The sequence below is a fragment of the Ovis aries genome, chromosome 16 (genome assembly GCF_016772045.2).
Source record: "Ovis aries strain OAR_USU_Benz2616 breed Rambouillet chromosome 16, ARS-UI_Ramb_v3.0, whole genome shotgun sequence".
Classification (NCBI taxonomy): Eukaryota; Metazoa; Chordata; class Mammalia; order Artiodactyla; family Bovidae; genus Ovis; species Ovis aries.
In genome coordinates this window covers 59,610,004-59,626,833 of record NC_056069.1, presented here as the reverse complement: position 1 = coordinate 59,626,833, position 16,830 = coordinate 59,610,004, and the positions used below count along the sequence as shown (strand labels likewise).

At 40.5% G+C, this 16,830-nt stretch overlaps 1 protein-coding gene across 1 annotated transcript in view; it reads right to left on the bottom strand.

Moving 5' to 3' along the window:
- Window positions 1–1,101: 1,101 nt before the first annotated feature.
- Window positions 1,102–16,830, bottom strand: part of DNAH5 (dynein axonemal heavy chain 5) — a 313,711-nt gene continuing 297,982 nt past the window's right edge. The window contains exon 79 of the mRNA XM_012097159.4: window positions 1,102–2,890. Within this exon, the coding sequence (XP_011952549.3) occupies window positions 2,739–2,890 (152 nt within the window). The 3' untranslated portion in view covers window positions 1,102–2,738. The remainder of the gene's footprint in view (window positions 2,891–16,830) is intronic.

Here is a 16,830-nt window from a genome sequence, read left to right as displayed (position 1 = left end):
CCCATCCACCTGAAGATTCAGTCAGTTGGTCCTCTCTGGTCCCCAATTCAGTAGAATATTGAATGCCCTTCAATGGGTAGGAGCTAGGGGGTAGGGGGTGGAAGTGAAGCAGGAAGGGGCTTCGCTGGCTCCTCCATGTTTCAGTGATGTTCCTTGTTTAATTTTTTAAATTAATTAATTCAGTTTTTCCAGTAGTCATGTATGGATGTGAGAGTTGGACCATAAAGGAAGCTGAGTAGCTGAAGAATTGATGTTTTTGAACTGTCGTGTTGGAGAAGACTCTTGAGAGTCCCTTAGACTGCAAGGAGATCCAACCAGTCCATCCTAAAGGAAATCAGTCCTGAATATTCGTTGGAAGGATGGATACTGAAGCTGAAACTCCAGTACTTTGGCCACCTGAAGAGAAGAACTAACTCGTTGGAAAAGACCCTGATGCTGGGAAAGATTGAAGGCAGAAGAAAAGGGGACAACAGAGGATGAGATGGTTGGATAGCATCACCAACTTCGTGGACATGAGTTTGAGTAAGCTCCAGGAGTTGGTGAAGGACAGGGAAGCCTGGCGTGCTGCAGTCCATGGGCTCACAAAGAGTTGGACATGACTGAGCAACTGAACTGAGCTGAACTCAGCTGTGTCAGGTGGTAGCTGCAGCACAAGGGATCTCCCTTGCATCACAGAGGGTCTTCCATTACAGACTCTCTAGTTGTGGTGTGCAGGCTGTCACTGCAGTGTGAGGGCTCCGGAGAACTCATCTTTCAGTAGTTGAGGCACCCGGGCTTAGTTGTCTTAAGGCAAGTGGGATCTTAGTTCCCCAACCAGGGATCAAACCCAAGAACCCTGCATTGCAAAATGGACTGTTAACCACTGGATCACCAGGGAAGTCTCCCTGCTGAATTACTTCCTAAAAATTTCCATTTATTTCATGGTGTTCTTTTCTACTATGGGTCTCCAAAACTCATACACATATACCAATGGAGTATATCACAAAATTATATGTATTATACATTTTCAAGCTGATTAAAAAATCCAGTTTTTAAAGCTTATTTCTGGATACTCAATGGAACTCACCCCTTTGCTTATAAATAACAATTACAATTCAGACATTCATTAATGGATTTTATTAATCTGCATTATTTCCACATTTTCATTATTTATTCTTCAAAATAAACTGATGGTTTTACCGCAATTCACACAAATCAACTGATATACTAATTCAGACCAAACGAAGCTGCTCAAATGAAAATAGCGTTCTCTAAAATGGGTAGGTGTCACATGAACCACTCAGGTCTAATTCTCATTACAACTAAAATAAAATGATACTCATCACAGAGCAAGTCCTAGTGAGAGGGACCCACACTGGTCTCCTTGTAATCTTTCCTCCCTATAAAACCCTTCATCAAAGCCTGAAGCAATGCATTTCTGAAGTGAACCAATTCTAGGCTGCAATTCTACCTTAGCACTGACCACGTCCCCAAGCAAACAGGTCATAGATGAAACAGTGTATAATTTATAGTCATGACTTAAAGTAAAAACATGTGAGAAGCCCCTTAGATAGTATTTTCCTAATTAATAAAAGATCATGTGAATTTTTCACCCACTAAGACTTTTATCCTTTTCCTATTTTTTCTTCCAATCATTACATTTTTTTCAAGTCAACTGGAACTTTTACCATTCAAACATAACTGTTTTTATTTTTCCACTTTTGTCCACACCAAATACATTTTAGTTATAATACTCAATATTTTGCTAACTCTATCTTTCACTTAACAGCCTGTGCTCACCATTTCTACATTATGAAATCTTCATTATTGTTTTTCACGGTTGTCTAATACCCTCTAATCTCCTTAAGCATAGACTTATTTTTTGCCTTTGGGGGCATTTATTATTTTTATGCTATTAAATACATTTTTATATACCATTTTTTCCAGTCTTTCAAATTGTTTCCTCGGTAGGTTTCTAGGAGAGAAAATAAGGGTCAAAGCATGTGAATGTTTTTATGATTCCTTCTGTGCTTAGTTAAGCATTTCACAAAAAGAATGGGTTGATTTCTATTGTTCAAGGAGTCTGAATGTATCACTTTTACAAAGACCTCCCCAAAATTAATTTTTTTAATTATAATAAATGTAAGATAAGTGTCACTCTTCAGTAATTACCAGTGGAGTTGAACACTATTCCATATGTTTATTCTACAGGATTACATGCATTGTCTATTCATCTATTCACATTCTTAACCATCATTCTATTTCCTTCCATTTTTTAGATCTGTTTAACTGGCAACTTCAGTCATGAAAACAAATCTCCTACCTGACCTAAATGCAAAAGGCAACAGAAACAGAATTAGCACAAACTTGTCATGTTACCTTAGAGAACTGAGCTGTCACCAGAACCACATTAACAAAAGAATAATCCCTTCCAGGGAAATACTAATACCACCTATTTACCTGAGTCAGTCTTCGACATTGAAAGAAGAAAACATATTACTCTGGATTTGAGGGCCAAGCTTGATTAGAAAGTTATAAACCTTACTTCTAAATCACCAAATAGCTTTTCAAAACACACAGTGATTGGTCATTGATGGTAAAACAGACTAAATATAAGCAAGCATCCAGCGAAGGAGCAGGGAACACCGAAGCAGTTCACACATTGCACGGTCAACCTGATGTACACAACGTCCATACGGAAGAACAGAGCTTGTGATACTCTGGATCCTGCATTTACTGGTTGAGGAACACGCCCCACATTACTTGACATCGCAGAGAAGGGCAACTCCACGCAGCACCCAGTGTTCGGGGGCCTGGGCCGTCCTGAGGTCTACAGCAGCAATGTAGTTCAGGTCTGTTCGGACTGGCTTCTTATAGATGGGACAAGAGTATAACCGAGGATCTCTCACAGCTACAACAAAAACCATCAAAAATCTTGGTGAATTTCTCATTCATGCAGCCCCCATCAGAGTGCAGAGCCAAATGTGTGTATCTGGAAGGTCACAGTGGGCATGGCAGAATGAGGGAAATTCCTCCTGAGGTCAGGCAATCCCTAGATGTGAAGCAGATGCTATCAAGCCTTCCCAGGGTGTGTGTGACAAGTTACCCAGATGGCCTCACATTTGCCCCACCTACCTCGTGTCCCACAACCTTGACACCAACCCCAGTCCATGCGACATGACCACCCACTGCTTCCTCTCTCTCCTTTCCACCTGTCACTTCAACTTTGCACCTCCACCCTGCCCCCCCACCTCCCCCCCAAAATCTTGTGCCATCACACCTTTGATTTTCCCATGTGGTTTTCCTTTGGCAAAAGGTACCTGTCCCTTTTAGTCAGACACCCAGCACCACTGGTACTTCACTATTATTACTGCAAAATCCCTTCTTCAATCCTTTTGGCCACAGTCCAAACCACATTGGGCTTCCCTGGTAAGTCAGTCCATAAAGAATCTGTCTGCAGTGCAGGAGTCTCGGGTTTGACCTGTGGTTCAGGAAGATCCCTTGGAGAAGGAAATGGCTACCCACTGCAATATTCTTGCCTGGGAAATCCCGTGGACAGAGGAGCCTGGCGGGCTGCAGTCCATAGGGTTGCATAGAGTTGGACACGACGTAGCAACTAAACTGCTACCAAACCACGTAGCAACTAAACTACCAAACCACACTGCAAATCACAGGACAGAGGATGTTCCCCACCCCACCAGGTGTTATGAGTTCTCCACGTGTGTGGAGAAACACAAACGGCGGGAAGCAGAGAGCCACGGCACAGTTCAGCTCTCTGAGAGTCAATCTACTTTCCTGGAGTAGGTGAATAATACATGGAATCTCCATGATCACATCTTTCAGGAGAGACAATCTCTGTATCCATCCTGCACAGGTCCTCTCTTAGGCATTCTCTCCAGCCCTGGAATCCCCATGCTGAGAACGGATGCAGATCTTTTGTGATTTCAAACTTATACAGTTTGGAGAAGGGACTTCTTCTAAGAAAAAGAGTATAATTTGCAAATACCAAAATTAAGTTTTGGAAAAAGCCCCTGTGTTGAGTAGCCCTGGAGTTTAAGCTTCAGTAGCTTCCTGTTAAATTCACTCTACCCATAATAGTTTATTTGCACATCTTGTAACATCCATCTTTGGAAGCAGTATATTATTCCTTTTTCTCTCCCAGACTATAAACTATTTCAGGACAGAAGTTATGTCTGCATTCCTCCGTGTACTTCTCTGGAAGGCCAATGTTATAAATGACCCTAACATAACTACTGAAATGAAAACACATTTAACTAAGAGGATAACTTTGGAGAAATAGTGTTATAAACATAGAACTTTCAAAATGCAATATTAATTAATATATTAGTGATATTGAACTTATTTCCCAAAAATGAATTTCCTCAATAATTCAGCTTTTCCTAACACATGAAAAAATAAGGCAGCACTAGCAGTTAAAGTCTCATTTTTGGACTCAAGAAAACCTTCAACCTGCTGTGCCGTGTGTATGTGTGTGTTCAGTATTATCCAACTCTTTGATACTCCATGGACTGTAGCCAACCAGGTCCCTCTGTTCATGGGATTTTACCAGAATGGGTTGTCATTTCCTTCTCCAGGGGATCGTCCCAACCACGGGATAGAATCCATGTCTCCTGTGACTCCAGCTGCCAATGGGAAGCCACCTGGAAGCCTCTCCACTATAAATCCAATTCATTTTATTAGAAGAAATTAAACATTTGCATATGATAGCACTTTACAAAAGTTTCAATAAAATTAGTTTAAAGCCACAATTCTTAACCAGGTGTGTTTTTTTTTTTTTTTTTTAACCAGAGTACTAAATCTAGAGACATATTTGGTTATCACAACTGGGAAGGTGCCATTGGCAACTGGTGGCTAGAGGCCAGGGACACTGCCAACATCCTATAATGCACAGGATAGTCCCTCACAACACGACTTACCTGTGCCAAAAGTGTCACCAAAACCAAAGTTGAGAAATTCTGTTCTAAAACAATGTCACAGATATTTTACAGTACTCTAAAATGAAGCATTTGCTTAATTCCATTAAATTAATTATTGGAAACCATCTAAGTTAATGCAATACCTAATTTTTACGTCTAGTTGCTATTTTTAAATCACCATAAGAATATCATAAGCAATAATAATAAGGCAAACATACGAAAATTCTAGCTGAGCTATTTCAGATCCTAAAAGATGATGCTATTCAAGTGCTGTGCTCAATATGTCAGCAAATTTGGAAGACTCAGAGGTGGCCACAGGACTGGGAAAGGTCAGTTTTCATTCTAATCCCAAAGAAGGGCAAAGTCAAAGAATGTTCAAACTACCACACAATTGCGTTCATTTCACATGCTAGTATGGTTATGCTAAAAATTCTTCAAGCTACGTTTCAGCAGTATGTGAACCGAGAACTTTCAGATGTACAAGCTGGATTTAGAAAAGGCAGGTGAACCAGAAATCAAATTGCCAACATATGCTGGATCACAGAGAAAGCAAGAGAATTCCAGAAAAACATCTAATTTCTGCTTCATTGACTATATAGCCTTTGACTGTACGGATCACAACAAACTGGAAAATTCTTCAAGAGATGGGAATACCAGACCACCTTACCTGCTTCCTGAGAAACCTGTATGTAGGACAAGAAGCAACAATTAGAACCAGATGGAACAATGGACTGGTTCAAAACTGGGAAAGCAGTACATCAAGGCTGTATATTGCCACCCTGCTTATTTAACTTATATGCAGAGTACCTCATGCAAAAGGTCGGACTAGATGAATTACAAGCTACAATCAAGATTGCAGAGAGAAATATCAGCAACCTCAGATATGCAAATGATACCACTCCAATGGCAGAAAGTGAAGAGGAACTAAAAGAGGAGAATGTGAAAGCTGGCTGGAAACTCAACATTCAAAAAACTAAGATCATGGCATCCGGTCCCGTCACTTCATGGCAAACAAAAGGGGAAAAAGTTGAAACAGTGACAGATTTTCTTTTCTTGGGCTCCAAAATCATTGCAGATGGTAACTGCAGCCATGAAATTAAAAGATACTTGTTTCTTGGAAGGAAAGCTATAATAAACTTAGGGTATTCAAAAGCAGAGATATCACTTTGCCGACAAGGGTCCATATAGTCAAAGCTGTGGTTTTTCAAGTAGTCATGTACAGATGTGAGAGTTGGATCTTAAAGAAGGCTCAGCACTGAAGAATTGATCCTTTTGAACTCTGGTGTTAGAGAAGGCTCTTTCAGTCTCTTGAAGAGCAGGGAGATCAAACTAGTCAGTCCTAAAGGAAATCAACCCTGAATATTCATTGGAAGGATTGACACTGAAGCTGAAGCTCCAATACTTCAGCCATCTGATGTGAAGAACTGACTCCCTGGAAAAGACCCTGATGCTGGGAAAGATTGAAGGCAAAAGGAGAAGTGGACAGCATAGAATGAGATGGTTAGATAGCATCACTGACTCAATAGACACAAATTCAGGCAAACTCTGGGAGATAATGGAGAGAGGAGCATAGCATGCCACAGTCCATGAGATCAAAAAGAGTAGGACAGGGCTTAGCAACTGAACAACAACAACAAAATGAAATTTTCTTTTTTTTTTTTTAATTAAAAAATTTTTTTTTTACTTTACAGTATTGTATTTGTTCTACCACACATCAACATGAATCTGCCACGGGCGTACTCATGTTCCCCATCCTGAACCCCCTCCCACCTCCCTCCCCATACCATCCCTCCAAGTCATCCCAGTGCACCAGCCCCAAGCATCCGGTATTGAACCTGGACTGGCAATTCATTTCTTATATGATATTATACACGTTTCAGTGCCATTCCCCCAAATCATCCCACCCACTCCCTCTCCCATAGAGTCCAAAAGACTGTTCTATACATCTGTGTCTCTTTTGCTGATTAAATAAGTGAATGACTCAATTTGAGGAGTGCAATTAATAATAACTACACTAACTGATGTATTTAAACCCTTTAATCCTAGGGTTTGAACATATAACAGATATTTAACTAATTGTTCTTCTTGATACACATTTCATTAATAATCATTTTATAACTCTTGAAAAAAAAACCCCTTAGAGTCTTATATTTGAAATAAATGATAAACATAATAATTGCACCTTGGGAAGTATTTGATTGCTTGGGTTTTAATCCCAGAAGAAAAATACAGTTGGAAAAAAAAATGACATTCTTTTCAATAAGCAGGTAAAAAAAGGCAATTCTCTGAAATACTTATCCAATTTTATTTATTTTTAATTGCTTCAGAAGGGAAGGTATCCACGCCGAGTCACAGCATGTAACAACCTTCTGCAGCAGGATTAGAAACTACCAAAAATATAACCTCATTGTAAAAGTGCTGACAGATGCTTTATAAACAAGCACATAAACATCTGAAACTATTACTCCTGGTTAGACAAAAAAACTGAAGACAAAAATAAGCATGCTAGGTAGGTAGAACAAATCAGCTAAATATGTTTAAAACCTTGCTGCTGCTGCTGCTGCTGCTGCTGCTGCTGCTGCTGCTGCTGCTGTTGCTGCTAAGTCGCTTCAGTCGTATCCGACTCTGTGCGACCCCATAGATGGCAGCCCACCAGGCTCCCCCGTCCCTGGGATTCTCCAGGCAAGTACACTGGAGTGGGTTGCCATTTCCTTCTCCAGTGCATGAAAGTGAAAAGCGAAAGTGAAGTCGCTCAGTCATGTCTGACTCTTCGCGACCCCATGACTGCAGCCTACCAGGCTCCTCCGTCCATGGGATTTTCCAGGCAAGAGTACTGGAGTGGCTTTGCAAACCTTGGGGCTCCAGAAAAACAAGCAGAGAAAAGAGGGTGTCTAAATTGGTGAGCTATATGCTTTGGGATGCTAAAGGTTTAATAAAACATCTTGAGGAATTTCATTTTCTAACTGTAAAACTTCTCTCTCTCTAGCCTACATTTTTCATGCAAATGTTAGTATACCATTACAGCATATATTCTTTCCAATATGTGAAACAACCAAGACACCTAGAGATTCCTTATGTCACTCCTTTATTTAACCCTTCTTTTGCTTCAACAATATGTGAGCCATGAACTTTCAGATGTTCAAGCTGGTATTAGAAAAGGCAGAGGAACCAGAAATCAAACTGCCAACATCCATTGGATCACTGAAAAAGCAAGAGAGTTCCAGAAAAATATCTACCTATGCTTTATTGACTATGTCAAAGCCTTTGACTGTGTGGATCACCACAAAATGTGAAAAATCCTGAAAGAGATGGGAATACCAGACCACCTAACCTGCCTCTTGAGAAATCTGTATGCAGGTCAGGAAGCAACACTTAGAACTGGACATGGAACAACAGACTGGTTCCAAATAGGAAAAGGAGTACGTCAAGGCTGTATGTTGTCACCCTGCTTATTTAATTTATATACAGAGTACATCATGAGAAACACTGGGCTGGATGAAGCACAAGCTGGAATGAAGATTGCCAGGAGAAATATCAATAACCTCAGATATGCAGATAACACTACCCTTATGGCAGAAAGTGACAAAGAACTAAAAAGCCTCTTGATGAAACTGAAAGAGGAGAGTGAAAAAGTTGGCTTAAAACTCAACATTAAGAAAACTAAGATCATGGCATCCAGCCCCATCACTTCATGGCAAATAGATGGGGAAACAATGGAAACAGTGTCAGACTTTATTTTGGGGGGCTCCAAAATCTTTGCAGATGGTAACTGCTGCTATGAAATTAAAAGACACTTACTCTTGGCAGGAAAGTTATGACCAACCTAGACAGCATAATAAAAAGCAGAGACCTTACTTTGCCAACCAAGGTCCATCTAGTCAAGGCTATGGTTTTTTGAGTAGTCATGTACGGATGTGAGAGTTGGACTATAAAGAAAGCTGAGCACCGAAGAATTGAAGCTTTTGAACTGTGGTGTTGGAGAAAACTCTTGAGAATCCCTTGGACTGCAAGGAGATCCAACCAGTCCATTCTAAAGGAGATCAGCCCTGGGTGTTCATTGGAAGGACTGATGTTGAAGCTGAAACTCCAATACATTGGCCATCTCATGCGAAGAGCGACTCATTTGAATAGACCCTGATGCTGGGAAAGATTGAAGGCAGGAGAAGAAGGGGACAACAGAGGATGAGATGGTTGGATGGCATCACTGACTCAATGGACATGAGTTTGGGTAAACTCCGGGAGTTGGTGATGGACATGGATGCCTGGCATGCTGCAGTCCCTGGGGTCACAAAGAGTCAGACGTGACTGAGCAACTGAACTGAACTGACATCATATATTCCTTCTGATATGTAAAACAACCAAGTTACCTAGAGATTCCTTATATCATTCCTTTATTCAACCCCTGTTTTGGTAAAAACATTTGAGTTATTAAATAAAGAACATTTATATGCGATATTTCTTTTAATCCTTCAACTAGCATGTGATGGCATCACCAACTCGATGTTCATAAGTTTGAGCAAGCTCCAGGAGTTGGTGATGGACAGGAAAGCCTGGCATGCTGCAGTCCATGGGGTCGCAAAGAGTCAGACATGACTGAGCAACTGAATTGAAACTGAGCATGTGTTACTGTATTAATAATAACAGTAATTGTTTTTATTATTATCTGCTGTATGCTATTTATGTGCTGGACATTGTCAGTTTTATTCTCTCAGCAACCCAGTGAGATGGGTACCATGATTAAATCCATTTTAATACATGAGAACCCAAGGAGGTGAGTTAGTTATTCAAGGTTACAAAGCTGCAGGTAATGAGAAAACCTGGCTGGAATGGACCGGGAGCCTAAGCTCTTAACCTCAACAACAGTGTGACGTACTCTATGTATGTGCCTCCATGTTTTTTGCAGAAAGATGTAAACATCAGCTGGATTTCCAGAAACTAGATACCTAATTTCCACTTGTGGTGCAGTTGCGATTCCTCCAAAGTCACATGAGTGCTATGGTGGTAAAGCCAGGAGAACACCCCAAATATCCAGGCTCCTGGCTCACTGTCCTTGACCTGAGGACATGTGCCCCACTGTGGAGCAAGGAGGTGACCACCTTAAGCCTGCAGCATGGGGAGAAGAGGGCCTAGGGAGTGAGAACTCATGTTCCTATAGGACAGAGGCCTTTTACTGTGTCTACCTCACTATGTACCTGAGAAAAATTAATTCATGACTTCAGAGTACAAGGGGCACTTTCCTCATGTCCAATTTAGGCTTTAGTTTCCAGCTTCATCCCTACATGCACAGTCTTGAGTAGAACACAACCACAGGAATTCCGAGAAGTGCATTCAACCCACAACAGACACAGGTGATTCTGATAACAGATTTAGTAGCTAGGGATCACAGGCAAATTACATAACATCTCTAACATAGTATTTCCCCATCTGCAAAATAGCCGTGATGCACCTTATACAGTCGTTGTAAAGACTAAATGAGTGAACATATGTGAATGCCTGGCATAGTATAGTGCTTAGAATGCAGTAGATACCCAAGGTGTGTTAGATTTCTCCTCTCTGCCTCTACACACGTATACATGTGTGTGCATATACAGTTACCTTTTCACTAAACCTAATTCTCCAGGCTCAGGTTCCAGAAGACTAACAGAGTTCCAGGTTTACAAACTGCAAGTGGATTAAATGCTGTGGGGCTCAGGTATCAGGAGGTCCTCAGCTCTGAGTCACTGCATGGGGCTATCCCCATCCCAGCACCACGAATGCACAGTGCTGGATCAGGGTGAGTTACAAGGCATGCTGACACACACTTTTTCTGCTGCAGGAAATATTCTCACTAGCTACAGGGACTCTAAGATGCTTCTCAACCTACTTAGTGAGTGTCACTTTGTTCCCCCAAACATTGTAATCACCACTTTCCCATCACATGGGGTACAGCACAAAAGTTATTAAGAGCATCACTCTCTCTATATATAGGAGACTTTACTGAAGAATTGATGCTTTGGAACTATGGTGTTGGTGACTCTTGAGAGTCCCTTGGACTCCAAGGAGATCAAACCAGTCAATCCTATAGGAAATCAGTCCTGGGTGTTCACTGGAAGGACTGATGCTGAAGCTGAAGATCCAATACTTTGGCCACCTGATGCAAAGAGTTGACTCTTTGGAAAAGACCCTGATGCTTGGAAAGACTGAAGGCAAAAGAAGAAGAGGGCAACAGAGGATGAGATGGTTGGATGGCACCACTGACTCGATGGACATGAGTTTGTGCAAGCTCCTGGAGTTGGTGATGGACAGGGAAGCCTGGCATGCTGCAGTCCATGGGGTCACAAAGAGTCAGACAAGACTGAGCAACTGAACTGACTGACGCTGATCTTTCCTAAACCTTCCTCTTTTCAACTTTCTTTGATATCAGAGGATCTACTGTTTGCTGTGTCAGTGGTTTACTCTCTTGAAGTATTTAGCACTACTTGGGTGACTCCCCCATGACAAGAAACATAAATAAATGTTTAAGGATATATAACTCAATTTTTAGAGTTTAAATAAATATCTGGGCTTCCCTGGTGGCTCAGCAGTAAAGAATCCTCCTGCCAATGCAGGGGATGTGGGTTTAATCCCTGGGTCAGAAAGATCCCTTGAAGAAGGGCATGGAAACCCTCTCTGGTATTCTTGCCTGGAGAATTCCATGGACAGAGGAGCCTGGAGGGCTACAGTCCATGGGGTCACAAAAGAGTTGTATACAACTTATCGATTAAACAACAAACAACAAAGATTTCCTTTTAAAAACAAACTAGTCCTGTCTGTAAAATTCAATGGTGAATTATTTAAACTGAAATTGCCCTTCATATTAACATTAAAAAAACAATTCATTATAAGAATTTTATTTTAATTTTTTTAATTTTTATTTTTACTTTACTTCACAATACTGTATTGGTTTTGCCATACATCAACACGAATCCACCACAGGTGTACATGAGTTCCCAAACATGAACCCCCCTCCCACCTCCCACCTCCAACCCCACACCATCCCTCTGGATCATTCTTGTGCACCAGCCCCAAGCATCCTGTATCCTGCATCAAACATAGACTGGCGATTCATTTCTTACATGATAGCATACATGTTTCAATGCCATTCTCCCAAATCATCCCACTCTCTCCCTCTCCCTCAGAGTCCAAAAGTCCGCTCTACACATCTGTGTCTCCTTTGCTGTCTCGCATACAGGGTCATCATTACCATCTTTCTAAATTCCATATATATGTGTTAGTATACTGCATTGGTGTTCTTCTTTCTGGCTTACTTCACTCTGTATAATCCAGTTTCATCCATCTCATTAGAACTGATTCAAATGTATTCTTTTTAATGGCTGAGTAATACTCCATTGTGTATATGTACCACAGCTTTCTTATCCATTCATCTGCTGATGGACATCTAGGTTGCTTCCATGTCCTAGCTATTATAAACAGTGCTGTGATGAACATTGGGGTACATGTGTCTCTTTCTATTCTGGTTTCCTCAGTGTGTATGCCCAGCAGTGGGATTGCTAGGTCATAAGGCAGTTCTATTTGCAATTTTTTAAGGAATCGCCACACTGTTCTCCATAGTGGCTGTACTAGTTTGCATTCCCACCAACGGTGCAAGAGGGTTCCCTTTTCTCCACACCCTCTCCAGCATTTATTGCTTGCAGACTTTTGGATCGCAGCCATTCTGACTGGTGTGAAGTGGTACCTCATTGTGGTCTTGATGTGCATTTCTTTAATAATGAGCGATGTTGAGCATCTTTTCATGTGTTTGTTAGCCATCCATATGTCTTCTTTGGAAAAATGTCTATTTAGTTCTTTGGCCCATTTTTTGATTGGGTCATTTATTTTTCTGAAAATTGCTAGAGCTAATCAATGAATATAGTAAAGTTGCAGTATATAAAATCAACACACAGAAATCCCTTGCATTCCTATACACTAATAATGAGAAAGTAGAAAAAGAAATTAAGGAAACAATTCCATTCACCATTGTAATGAAAAGAATAAAATACTTAGGAATATATCTACCTAAAGAAACTAAAGACCTATATATAGAAAACTATAAAACACTGATGAAAGAAATCAAAGAGGACACTAATAGATGGAGAAATATACCATGTTCATGTATCAGAAGAATCAATATAGTGAAAATGAGTATACTACCCAAAGCAATCTACAGATTCAATGCAATCCCTTATCAAGCTACCAGCAGTATTTTACACAGAACTAGAACAAATAATTTCAAGATTTGTATGGAAATACAAGAGTTTTAATTTTAAAATGTTACAGCTTTGGAGTGTCCTCTAGTCAATAACAATATTATACCTCTTTATCTCAATTAGGGCCCTATTTAGTCATCAAAATTGAATTAAAATTACAGCATGAAAAGACCCTATGGATGCCACGAACCTACAGCATGAATCTACAGTATATCACGAACCTATGGACGAAGGTTTGTGACATTGTACAAGATCAGTGATCAAGACCATCCCCAAGAAAAAGAAAGGTAAAAAGGCAAAATGGTTGTCTGAGGATGCCTTACAAATAGCTGAGAAAAGAAGAAATGTGAAAGGCAAAGGAAAACAGGAAAGATATACCCATTGAGTGCAAAGTTCCAAAGAACAGCAAGGACAGATGAGAAAGCTTTCCTCAGTGATCAAAGCAAAGAAATAGAGGAAAACAATAGAATGGGAAAGACCATAGACCTTTTCAAGAAAACTAGAGATACCAATGGAACATTTCATGCAAAGATGGGCACAATAAAGGACAGAAATAGTATGAATCTAACAGAAGCAAAAAGTGAAGAGGAACTAAAAAGCCTCTTGATGAAAGTGAAAGAGGAGAGTGAGAAAGTTGGCTTAAAGCTCAACATTCAGAAAACTAAGATCATGGCATCTGGTCCTATCACTACATGCCAAATAGAAGGGGAAACAGTGGAAACAGTGTCAGACTTTATTTTGGGGGGCTCCAAAATCACTGCAGATGATGATTGCAACCATGAAGTTAAAAGATGGTTACTCCTTGGAAGAAAAGTTATGACCAACCTAGACAGCATATTGAAAAGCAGAGACATTACTTTGCCAACAAAGGTCCATCTAGTCAAGGCTATGGTTTTTCTAGTGATCATGCATGTATGTGAGAGTTGGACTGTGAAGAAAGCTGAGCACTGAAGAACTGATGCTTTTGAACTGTGGTGTTGGATAAGACTCTTGAGAGTCCCTTGGACTGCAAGGAGATCCAACCAGTTGGATCTTTAGATCCAATCCATTCTAAAGATCAGACCTGGGATTTCTTTGGAAGGAATGATGCTAAAGCTGAAACTCCAGTACTTTGGCCACCTCATGTGAAGAGTTGACTCATTGGAAAAGACTCTGATGCTGGGAAGGATTGGGGGCAGGAGAAAAAGGGGATGACAGACGATGAGATGGCTGGATGGCATCACCACCTTGATGGACGTGAGTTTGAGTGAACTCCGGGAGATGGTGATGGACAGGGAGGCCTGGCGTGCTGCAATTCATGGGGTCACAAAGAGTCGGACATGACTGAGCAACTGAACTGAACTGAACAGAAGCAGAAGATATTAAGAAGAGGTGGCAAAATACACAAAACTATACAAAAAAGATCTTCATGACCCAGATAGCCACAATGATGTGATCACTCACCTAGACCCAGACATCCTGTAATGCAAAGTCAAGTGGACCTTAGGAAGCATCACTACAAATAAAGCTAGTGGAGGTGATGGAATTCCAGTTGAGCTATTTCAAATCCTAAAAGATAATGCTATGAAAGTGCTGTACTCAATATGCCAGCAAATTTGGAAAACTCAGCATGACCAAAGAACTGGAAAAGGTCAGTTTTCATTCCAATCCCAAAGAAAGGCAATGCAAAAAAATGTTTAAACTACCACACAATTGCACTCATCTCACATGCTAACAAAGTAATGCTCAAAATTCTCCAAGCCATGCTTCAACAGTACATGAACGGTGAACTTCCAGATGTTCAAGCTGGATTTAGAAAAGATAGAGGAACAAGAGATCAAATTGCCAACATCCACTGGATCACAGAAAAAGCAAGAGAGTTCCAGAAAAACATCTACTTCTTTATTGACTATGCCACAGCCTTTGACTGCGTGGCTCACAACAAACTGGAAAATTCTTCAAGAGATGGGAATACCAGACCACCTGACCTGCCTCCTGAGAAATCTGTATGCAGGTCAAGAAACAACAGTTAGAATTGGACATGGAACAACAGACAGGTTCCAAATTGGGAAAGGAGTACATCAATGCTGTATATTGTCACCCTGATCATGTAATTTGTATGCACAGTACATCATGAGAAACACTGGGCTGGATGAAGCACAAGCTGGAAACAAGATTGCCAGGAGAAATATCAATAACCTCAGATATGCAGATGACACCACCCTTATGGCAGAAAGAAAAGAGGAACTAAAGAACCTCTTGATGAAAGTGAAAGAGGAGAGTGAAAACGTTGGCTTAAAACTCAACATTCAAAAAACTAAGATCATGGCATCTGGTCCCATCACTTCATGGCAAATAGATGGGGAAACAATGGAAACAATGAAAGACTATATTTCTTTTGGGCTCCAAAATCACTGTAGCCATGAAATTAAAAGACCCTTGCTCCTTGGAAGAAAGCTATGACCAACCTAAACAGCATATTAAAAAGCAAAGACATCACTTTGCCAACAAAGGTCCATCTAGTCAAAGCTATGGTTATTTCAGTAGTCATGTATGGATATGAGAGTTGGACTATAAGGAAAGCTGAGATCCAATGAATTGATGCTTTTATACTGTGGCGTTGGAGAAGATTATTGAGAGTCCCTTGGACTGAAAGGAGATACAACCAGTCAATCCTGAAGGAAATCAGTCCTGAATATTTATTGGAAGGACTGATGCTGAAGCTGAAACTCCAATCCTTTGGTCACCTGATACAAAGAACTGACTCATTAGAAAATACCTTGTTGCTTGGAAAGATTGAAGGCAGCAGGAGAAGGGGATGACAGAGGATGAGATGGTTGGATGGCATCACTGACTCGATGGACATGAGTTTGTGCAAGTTCCTGGAGTTGGTGATGGACAGGGAATCCTGGTGTGCTACAGTCCATGGGGTCACAAAGTATCAGACATGAGTGATCAACTGAACTGACTGAACAGATGAAAAGAACAATGGAATGTTAATTTCCTATCACTAACAAAACACCTCTCCAACCACAAAGCTATTTGGCAGCAAGTTTCCACCAACTTCTATTGAAAAAAAAAAAAACAATAAAGAACTACAGTTTTCTTTACTTTTTTATTAGCACTTTGGAATTCATAGTCACCTTTTCTGTTGCTTATTTTTATTTCCTCTCTTACCTGCAGCTAATGAGCATCACCGCTGACTAATGCCCAGCAGGGTGAGTACAGTTCTTCCACAAAAATGTGTTCTTAAGTCATAAAGGACTGCCTGTATTATAAAATTATTGCTTTATTACTACCATGCTGAGATGTTCAGTGTCACATGGCGAAGGATTTTTACACATTAGTCACAAGAAATAAAAAAGTAACACCTAACTGAATGTGAGAAAGATTTTTCTTTCACTTTATAAGGGAAATATTTTTGCAACAGTGTTGACTAGATGCAACAAAATTTCTAAAGTATTACTTTTGGCTGAAAGAGCATTTGACTATTAATTCTATAAAATAATCACCACCCTGGGACTTCACACCACAGTAAGGATTAATGAACATGAAGAGGGTCTTCCTTGGTGGCTCAGTGGTAAAGAATCTACCTGCGAAGGCAGGAGACACAGGTTCAACCCCTGATTCAAGAAAATCCCACATGCCTGTGGAGCAATGAAGCCCGTGCATCACAACTATTGAACGCATACACCCTAGAGCCCAAACTC